Source organism: Nothoprocta perdicaria, unplaced genomic scaffold, assembly GCF_003342845.1.
Source record: "Nothoprocta perdicaria isolate Ctin4 unplaced genomic scaffold, notPer1 scaffold_7, whole genome shotgun sequence".
NCBI classification, from domain to species: Eukaryota; Metazoa; Chordata; class Aves; order Tinamiformes; family Tinamidae; genus Nothoprocta; species Nothoprocta perdicaria.
The window spans coordinates 9641316-9651690 of NW_020455976.1; the positions used below are offsets into that span (position 1 = coordinate 9641316).

Sequence of the window (10375 nt, forward strand, 5' to 3'; positions counted from 1 at the left end):
CCCGGCCCGCAGCGCCCCCGCCGGCCGCGCGGCGGAGCCTGAGGCGGGGATTGAGGGCGGGCGGAGGAGACCTGCAAGGTCAGCGCGCCCAGCCGCCCACCCAGCGCCTGCCTGCCAAACCATCGCCCTAAGCGTGCCATTAGCAAGCGGGGCGCTTGAGCTCTGCCAGGGACGGTGACTCCAGCGGGTCCCTCGAGAGCCCGTTCCAAGGCTGCTTCTCCTCTCTTTCCATGTAGATTTTTCCCTAATATCCAGCCTGCCCTGGTGAACCCTGAGGCCGCTTGCTCTGGTCCGGGGGCAGTTATTCCRCAGGACAGACCGACCCCTCTCCCTGCAGCCTCCTCCGGGGTAGCAGCAGGGCGGGGAGGTCCGGGGGAGCCTCCTTGAACCCCCCACCCTGGCTGCCCGGCAGCTCCCTGTGAGCTGCAGCCCCTTCCCAGCCCCGCGGCCCGTCTCTGGACACGCTCCAGCACCTCCGTGTCCCTGAACACGGCATGTTCGGTGCAGCGGCCAGCACTGAGCGCAGGGGGACTGTCCCTTCCCTGCTCCTGCTGCCTGCACTGCCGTAATGGACAGCAGAGATTTGCCAAGACCAAGCGACTGGCATGAAACAACCAGGCAAGACACCAGCAGCCCTGCAGGCACCACAAGCACCCCGAGATCAGGCTGGTTTGAACAGCTTCAGGTACAGAGCTACATTTCGCAGAGCAACTCGGTGCTTCTTCATCCAGCTCTTCAGCCCCAGGTACCCCATCAACTTCAGAATAAACTAGGAGCAAGCAGGAAAGTCTGAAGAAATATCCTTCTCAGCTCGACTGCAGATGAGCAAAGCTGGGSCAGCTATGTCTGCTTTCAAATATCCTCACAACCTGATCACATCATCATCACCTGGAGACATTCTGATAGTAACAGGGCAGCAGATGATACCCTACTGCATCCGTCAGAGTCCTGTTGATGAAGAGCACGTTCAATCACAATACTATTTTTTTCTGAAATGCAAAAAAAAAAAAAAAGATYGTTTAACAGTTAACAGACAGCTGTTAGCAGAGACACTTGTCAAAAGCAAAAGGAAGAGGGTGAAAATAATCATAAAGCATTAGAAACTGTTCTTCAGAAGATTTTCTGAGGATGGACTTAAGTTTTACTTCTGTTGAGAAAAATAATGCCCTGTCCTAATATAGCTCTCCTAGCTACTAAGCAAGAGGCACAGGATAAACTTAGATCTGCAGACAGGGGYGGGAAAAAAAGAATTGCTAAGATCAAACTCCACAATGTCAAACCGTGATTTCAGGAAGAGTAAGAACAGAAGGACAATGTTAYATTTTTCCTTTGCTGTCCAAGATGATTAAGATAACAATAAACAAGWCAGTAATGAGCAGAGATGGTTAATGACATCAACTCCTTTTCCAGGCAGCGGCTAGGGAAAGACAGGGATGAAAACAGTTTTCCTTTCTTTTGCAAGCTTGTAAAACCATCAGTATTTTTTCAATAAGGYAGTAAACAAAGCCATAATAAAATGAAAGTATATAATAATTTCTACCTCTGTGGCATATAGACAAGACGGCTAAAGTGCCAGATGGTTCTAATAAAAATAAATTTAATTGTACAATATATACACATAAAACCTTATTTGAATGAAACATTTTAAAATATTTTCTTTAAGGCACCTAAGGGGAAAAAAAAAGAGAAGACATTAAAACAATATGCAATTAAAACAATATGAACTTACCAAACATCTATGATAATAAAATAACTCAATTCTATTATTTAAAAGATTCTGGGAGGAACCTGTCTTCCCTTTCTATCCCCTAAGCCCATCTTCAGACCAGTCTATTAACAAGAACGTCAGCTGTAAGTTTTTTTTTTTTTAAAGTACAAAAATTAAGCTATGACTCTTCATAGCACTGCATTTCAAGTAGAAGTATAAAGTCTCAAATATGAACCAAAGCCTTCCACTTAACTGGCCAGCAAATATAAAAGTAAAGTCTCTTCAATTCAGTACTGCAAAGAAGATTAAACAAGGACAGTTTTGAGATCCTTAAAGAGATCAGTAATATGGAAATTCTCAGATGTTACACAATTATCCTCCTTTAAGTGTTTCTACATGTGCCATCACAGGCAACTCCTCGGCAGGTTTTTTATGTCCATAACCAACTTGCACACYGTGTCCTTATTTATTCAGTCCAATTTACGAAAAGAACTTGCTTGAAGAATTAAGGTACCTCCATTTCATCTTCATTGTTGTCACAAGGAGGACTGATCATGGGTTCTGTTATTTCAAATGTTTCCACAATTTCCTGTGCAGAGAAAATAACATTTTAAAAGCATCTTAATTTACATCACCTAAACTATTTCAATAGAATTACAGTTACAGCAAGGAAAACCAAGAAGTTTCTCTTTCTAAGGTACTACTGCAAATGACTAAGTCTATTCTACACATTTTGAGTGAGGGACAAGGAAGACAAGTTGCTTGCACTATGAAACACTTTTTGATGGAAACTTATTCAAAAAAAAAAAAAAAAGCCCACAGCAAGGATATTTATGGAGCATTATTCACAGCTTGAGTTGTAACCCAGGTCCAAAGTTAATCTGCTGCCGAGGGCTACGTGGAAATATGTATTTGACAACRTTTTAGAAAGAGCAGTTCTGAAAAGAGAGAATAAAGCAGAGCAGTTCATGAAAGCTCCAGCTAATAACTATCCTCATCAGTACATGCAAAACCACTGCTCTTGTGTATCACCTTCTGCATGGACTTCAGAATATCCCACCTGAAAGCAGATGTCATACAAGAAAAAAAAAAAAAGGGAAAAAAAAAGAAGACTCCATATTTGCTTGGTTCCCATATAAAACAGTAAGGGCCAATTATCGCACAGCTTTAAGTCAGAAGCACTTGAATCAAAAAGGCTTCAARGAACAAAGCTCAAGTTTCCATCCCCCTTCTCCTTCAGTTTCTTGCAGCTAAAACATTAGGCTCATGATTGCTCTGAAATCCATAAAATTAAGTGCAGTGGCTTTAACATACAGAGCAAGCCCTACTCTGCTCTAACTAACAGCACAGCTTCCATAAGATTCYTTACACTTTAAAGGAAAGGAACAAAGGCAGTGAGTGCTGTTGACTATACCTTCCATTCTTGATGGCTCAGAGAGATGACAGCCTGGTTCCGTGCTAGATTACTACGATCATCCTCTTTTCCCTCATCATCTTTCACAGGCTCTGTTCAAAATAGTTTCATTATTTTTACAATTGCAATGTTCTTAAAATCATTTTCCTTCAGGAACATAACTCTCAAAAATGAATCTGTAAAACATTATCCACTAAATTTTTCTCACGCAATCACTGGTATCCTACACTTCCTGTTTAATCCTTCAGGAAAACATGAAGGATTTCATTTCATTTCAACTGCATGAAAGTTGAAGCAAAACTTCAAAGTTTAAAGCACTTCTCAGCTCAACTAGTTAAGAGATGAGATTTCTCACGTACAAAACATACACTCTCAGCAGAACATAACTATTCATATATTCATTAGCCAAAAAATACAACATAAAATGAAGAGAAATAACCTTTTAATTCTATGAACAGAAGTTGCATAAATCATTGTAATAGGCAACTTTTTCTGTATTTTTTCATTTCAACATTTAAATTGCCACAACTTTTTCAATTCCTAAGTTTCCCTGCAGAAACAATCCATGCTTGTCCCCAAATCTCTATTCCTGCAGCAAAAAAGGTAGTTGGTAATTTGTGATACACAAGAGCTTGCTACTTTCTAATGTTATAACAAAAGCATTTAGTCTTTTGAAGTTAAATGTATTTTACCTATTATTGGCAATTTATCTTCATCCAGTTTTAATCGGGCAAAGCCATCCTAAAAGGGAGTAAGATGTAAATTTTCAGACATTAGAACTATCCATTGAGGTAAGAACACGGAGCTGTCACAATTATCCACTGCAACTGTATTATACTTCATAATCATAAGCATGGACCTTACAATGATAGGAATCCTTATGCATATTTGGTATGACAATTATTATTTAAATATAGTTAGTATTCATAAAGGAGAAATCAGTTTCTACAAGGTAATTCATTAACTTGAAATATGAATATGACTTAATTTTTATAAATACATTGTGGTATGATTATTAACAGCTATATATATATTATATATATATATATAATATATATATATATATTAATAACCCACAACATTTAGTGAAGACATACTCGTAGATTTTGCTCTTTTCCCCAGTTCAGCAAGTGCATTTACATTTTATTATAGTTTGAAACACAATCTGCAGTTTCCAAAAAACACAAAACAKTACAAAATAATCTTCTGTGCAATTTTATATGGAGCACAGAATCCAAGAACTTCAAAGTCCTCAAGATTTAACTTCAGTTTAACTTCAGAGATATTTTTAATTGAATAATGAAAGTATTTAAAGGTGACACGCACCTCTATAAATATCCTAATACAGAGAACTTTTCAAAACGTGAACGTATTGACAGCTAAAATTTCACAATTGCTTTGTTGATAAATTCACTGGGTTAACARAAAAATCCAGCAGAAAAATTCACCTGTCAATTCTGGTTTTATTCAATGTAATTAACAAACACCACAGTCTGTGCAAAAACAAATCAGGCATCGTTATACTTGGATCTTAATTTTTAAATAGGACACACATCAAAACTACAAATCAAAGTTTCTCACTAATTTCAGTATCTAAAATAAGATTTCAAGAACATATCGTGTCTTACCCTTACAATGAAGGACACATGAAAAATGTTTTCCACAGTGCGTGCAAAAGAGTTGGGATCAATCACAAGGTCAAAGAAGGAAATGGGCATATCAGCTAGAGATGCAAAAATGTATTAGTTGTTAAAGCAGGTGTTGCACATGAAGCTAACACAKGTAAATAAAAATATAAGAAATTCTGTACCCATTTCAGATGCTAACTAAACATTTAAGTCAAATTAAAATACTGAGTTGCCAATTACATGCAGTGTTCAAGTTCCAAGATAAACTCTCTTCTTCCCCCCACATTTTGTCTCCCCTGATACTCTAAATATAGGAAGGGAAATAAAGGAGTTGACACTATATATAAAGAAATACACATACACACACAATATAATAAAGTATGAAACTGAGTCACTATTCAATTTCCTTTTCAAAAAGTATGTTCCAGTAAGTGGGGAGACCTTTGACTTTGGATTTCCAACCCCGCAATGGGTATTTAGTGKTCATAAAGACACATGGAGCTGACATCCTTATGGTAGTCAGTATTCATTTTCTCAAATTAATGCTTTAAGAGCTAAACTGAAGACATACTTACGATCATTTTTAAAATGAGTCTGCAGTAATCCCAAGATTCTCTCCACTTCTTTTTCTGTAGCTTCCTGATGAGACTCCTCCATCTTTTTTAACTGGAAAAAAAAAAAGTTACTGTATCAAGGACTACATTTCCAAAGTACAYACCTATTGTTCCAAGACAAACTTGTTCCAAGTTTTAAAAAATATTCTTCCAGAAACTTTGAATGTAAGCAAAGATAAAAAAATCTTAATTGTTAAAAAAAAAGATAATCTCACAGTGGTAAGTGCCAAAAGACCCTCCATAAACACGTTATATAAATGATGCCACATTAACACAGTTACAGACACTTACGCCAAAATAAGACAACACGCCAAATGTTTTAGGAACACATTCCCATGGCTCAATGACAAGCTGAAAGCATTGCTCTTTACAGGTCTGAAATCTATTTACTGTCCTTTTCGTCTACATTCCCCTAAAGCTGAGGAATTGTGTCGCTAATCACTATTAGTCACAATTTCACAGCACTTCACAAACCTGAGCAGGCATTGCCCTTTTTTCTTCTCTTCTCGTAGCCTTTTTCTGCCTCTCAATCCGTTGCCTTGGTACTGGAGGCTCAGACTTGAAAGATCCTAACCTAAAGCAAACAAAAGAATATACTGAAGGATTTTTTTCCCCTCAGTGTTTATTAACAAATGGATACTGAGCAGTTGATTTCCTGATAAAAGTGCAAAATAATAACTACAATTTATTTACTGCAGACTTCTCTGTATGCAAATTGCCTCTAAAAAACAGTCATCTCTGTCATTTACTCTTCAGTGCCCATACGTGCAGGTTTGCAGTAAGAAATGTCTTCAAAAAACACYGTTTAATCAATAGGACATTCAGTACATTGAAAAGAGATTCAAAGTTTCTCAATAAATAATGAAAATATATTCACTAGCTTTAGACACTTTGGTGAAGTACCTTCCATTGACTATCTCAGAAACTTAGGCTCAAACTCTGGCTGCCTTAAATCTCCAATTTAAATGCCTAAAGAAGAGACTGTGAATTWAGAATCAGTTAATCACTATCCAGAAATTTAGTAGCATATACTYCCCTTATAGTCAGTAATTTTCCACTGATCAATTTCAAAAATTAAGCAACTAGCCATGGAAAAAGAATTTGTACCTCAAATAATAATAGATGGAATAGGACCTTAAGTAGGTCTTGTCCTCCTAGAAGGTCTCTACTTTTATTTAAATCACTTCATTATATTATTCCTTTTCTAATATTCATATCTTCCATCACAAGAAGTCTACAATTACTTAAGATCTTAAAACTCAGCTACACAGAGGACAATTAGTAACAAATCCCCMAAAGTCTCTTTTGCAGTTATTACTTCATTAGAACAATATTATATTTAGCATTTAGTTTTAGCCTCGAATGCACAAGCGCAGATTTGAAATATTTTAATAGCTCTATGACCATAATTTGATGTCATTAAAGTGCTGCTGTTTTGGGCTGAGATTTAAACTGGAGGACAGTCTCTATGCCTGATCGAGGGTCACTTTATAGCAGCTAAGAGGGTTTAAAAGGGTTGCTTACACCTAAAAAGAGAGAAGACATTAATTCCACACCAAAACACCTGCCATTAATCAGGTATTTTCTTTCAAGGGCAGAGCTGAAAAGAAAGCTCATTARCACAGATGTATGAAAAGGGCTGTYGGCCTCTGTTTTGAAAAAGCCTTATGATACAATCAGCAGGTGAAAGATGCTTGATTTTAGTCTTTTAGGGTCTAATAAAATGCTACCTAGAGAAATGAATGATCCTCTCATAATGCTTTTAGGTGCAGCTTCAACAGGGAGAGAAAGGAAAGTGATGAGTCAGTCTGGAAAGGAGATGATTAAAGTCTACTGATTTAGGCCTAAAAGAGGTAAATCAAGATTATGCTATCCCAAAAACACAGACAAGGCAGTATTTTTTATCCAAGCCAAGTCAGGGTCAGAGAGAAACATACTATAAGATACTATGAGATATTCAGGAGATGAGGTGTTCCCTGTCAGAACATGCAGTATGCAGAAGTCCTTGTTGGCACTTGGCAACCTAAAACTGAACTTTTCAGTCAAGCCTAGGGCACTAAAGATCAGTACAAAATTCCTTTTTCAGAATTCATGTCATTTAATGGCATTAGCATACAATTTTCCTTAAATACACTTACATGTAGTGAAAAGAAGGTGCTCTTCTGAAATACTTCTCTGTTTCTGCTCCCAGTTTATGCCAGGCATTGCTAGGTAAATAACCACCAGGAAAGCCCTCATTATCACTATCCTTCTCTTCTACTTCTATGCGATTTAGACCCATGAACGTTAGCTATAAAAGAAAAAAAAAAAAGAGGCAAACGAAATTTACTTAATGAAAGATCAGTAGATGCATTAACCGTGAAATTCTGTGTTACGGTCTTCTGCTAGATTAACGTTTAATACCACTGAATAACAAGAGAACCTCAATTTTCCCAAAACTGCACTGAAAACAGAAAAAAAAAAAAAAAAAACACAAAAAGCCCAAGCTTCTAGCAAAACTCTTGGCAAATTTTGAGTTTGGAACTTACCAAGTCTTCAGCAAATGCTAGCGAGTCAAATGCTGTCATCTCYGAGTGCAATTCATTGGCTTTCTCCTTTCCTAGATTTGATGCGAGGACAAGAAACTGGGCATCCAATGCTGCCTCCCGAGCACAGGACACTGTTACAGAAGAAAAAAAATAGACCATGTATTAGTAATACGTAAATGTCAAAATTTACTATAATGAATATCCCGAGTTTAGAGCTTTGTAAAGGTTCCCAATATAATAAATAATGCTTGCTATTTCCACCAAAAGAAAGGAGACGATGATGCAGCCAGCCTGAAGATCTAACACACAGTTTTGAAGAAGAAAATGCATTTTTCATTAACATGCTTTTCTTCTCTAAGTGAACCTGATTTGTGTACTATTTATGTATATTGGATATATTTGCCTTAAAAATAAGGCAAAAAAGGTATCGAAGTACAAATAAACACTAGYAATATTAATATTTTGATAACGCTTTAATCAAGCAAGTCCTCTTCAGCTGAAGTTATTTATTTCAAGCTATTCTTTTGTAATTTTGATAAAGAAGCTGGATTTAAACTGAATCTCATACTGGGTTTTGGTTGCTTGTTAAGGCGTCATCTCTCCATACTTGGTCAACTACTAAGCAACCATCTCTAACAAGTACTGCAGAATTTCTTTTTACCTCCACTGAACAGTTTATTGGCTTCTTCCAAAGCCTCTGTCAGCTTATTGCTTTTTGAACTCAGCATGTCCTCACGATTTTCTGCATGGGGAAGGGAGGGAGAGGAAGGAAGAAAGAACAGAGAGAATTAGAGAGAAACAAAAACTATAAATAAAACTCCAAATTACATAAAGACATAAAAAATACACTTGTACCTTAAGCTGAACTGCCTGTTTCATACCTCAATTTATTCAAAACGTGCAAGACTCTACAATACTTTAATTGTGAGAACACACAGGCCYGATTCTTTTCGATGCTCACACATGCTCAGCAGCAGATTCACATAATGAAAATTAACATAAACCCATATCCCCTACTGCACTTGTGTGAACTATGCACATCCAACATCACTGCTCCAAAATAYATTTCACCCCAAACTGCCGAGCTTAGTAATACCAGCTTCATCAAGGTTCTACTTATTCTGCACGTGTATCAACGCAGTTACCAGAGCCTGTAGTTTACTCATGCCACTTGTCTCATTTAATCTATTACRGATTACCAGGAAAAACAAATGCTTGATTATTTTTGATGATCCTAATGCCGAAGGGTTACTTATATCCACCAGYGCATTTATGATTTGAAGACTTTCARATGTCCAACTGTGAACAGCTATGYGCCACCTCAAGCGTGCAACCTCAAAGCATAGGTGTGTCTTAAATTGCACGAACAGGAGCTAAATCATCCATAAACTGTGCTGCAATCTCTTAAAGGCAATGCAAAAATGAAAATGAAGGGCCACTTTGGTAAGCACAGAGAAGACAAGAAGCACCAGGAGCCGCTGAGGAGCGGGGCTGATAGTGATTGCTCTAATGAGTGACATCACTCTGTGAAAATACCGCAAGTTTAAACAAGTAAAATCCCACCAAAACCAGCGCTCTGCACAAAAAGCTGTTGCACAGTCGCTTTCCAGAAAGGCTACGGGTAACTCCCCGGTCCTGGAGTTTGCCCTTTCGCAGCAGGGCTCGTTCTCGAGCGGGGCAAACRCCAGCCTGGCAGCTGCGGGAACACGCACACCCCGCACCAACACGCGGCACCCACGGGTGAATCCCTCCGGGAGCGCCCGATCCACCCGCATCCCCACGTCTGGGGGGGAAGAGCTCSCAGCCCCCCTCGAGGCCGGGACCTCGCGGCCCGAGCACTGCGAGCGCCCRGAAAAGGATCCCGGAGAGCTCGGGGCCGCCCGCGGGCCTCGTGTTCTCCTCAGGGCGGATCCACGGGCGCGGGGCTTACGCTGCACGCTGTAGATGAGCTCCCGGTACTGGTTGCGGATCACCCGCCTGCTGCGCTCGTCGCCGGCGGCCTCGGCGCTCTCCGGCCGCGCGGGCCTCCCCGCCGCCGCCTCCGGCTCCGGCTCCTCTTCCTCCTCATCGGAGCAGGAGGAGGAGGAGGACGCGGCGAGCGACGGGCGCGGGCGGCCCAGGCCCGAGAGCCGCTGCTGCCGCCGCTCCGGCAGGGCGCCGTTGCGGGACGTGGAGGGCAGCGAGAGGCGGCTGCAGTCCGAGCCCGAGCTGTGCGGGGAGAAGTCGCCGCTGCCGCCCGCATCCGTCATGGCTGCGCAGCGGGCACCGCTGGGGAGCGACCCGGCCCCGGTCCCGGCCGCCGCACTAGGCGCCAAGGCCGCTACGCGGAACCGTTACACAGCTCCACGGCGGCCCGCGAGGGCCAAAGCGCGGAGCCGCCGGGGAGGGGCGGAGCCGCCGGGGAGGGGCGGAGCCGCCGGGGAGGGGCGGAGCCGCCGGGGAGGGGCGGAGCCGCCGGGGAGGGGCGGAGCCGCCGGGGAGGG

General features: G+C 40.9%; 1 protein-coding gene across 1 annotated transcript; it reads right to left on the bottom strand.

Annotated features, from left to right (window-relative positions):
• Window positions 1–1856: 1856 nt before the first annotated feature.
• On the bottom strand, window positions 1857–10174 carry NSMCE4A (NSE4 homolog A, SMC5-SMC6 complex component). Its single transcript, XM_026050532.1, has 10 exons — window positions 9823–10174; window positions 8554–8634; window positions 7893–8023; window positions 7503–7654; window positions 5839–5938; window positions 5326–5416; window positions 4751–4845; window positions 3815–3863; window positions 3123–3214; window positions 1857–2297 (listed from the first exon to the last, which is right to left on the bottom strand). The coding sequence occupies exons 1-10, from the start codon at window positions 10139–10141 to the stop codon at window positions 2214–2216; spliced, it is 1194 nt and encodes a 397-aa protein (XP_025906317.1). The 5' UTR covers window positions 10142–10174; the 3' UTR covers window positions 1857–2213.
• Window positions 10175–10375: the final 201 nt, after the last annotated feature.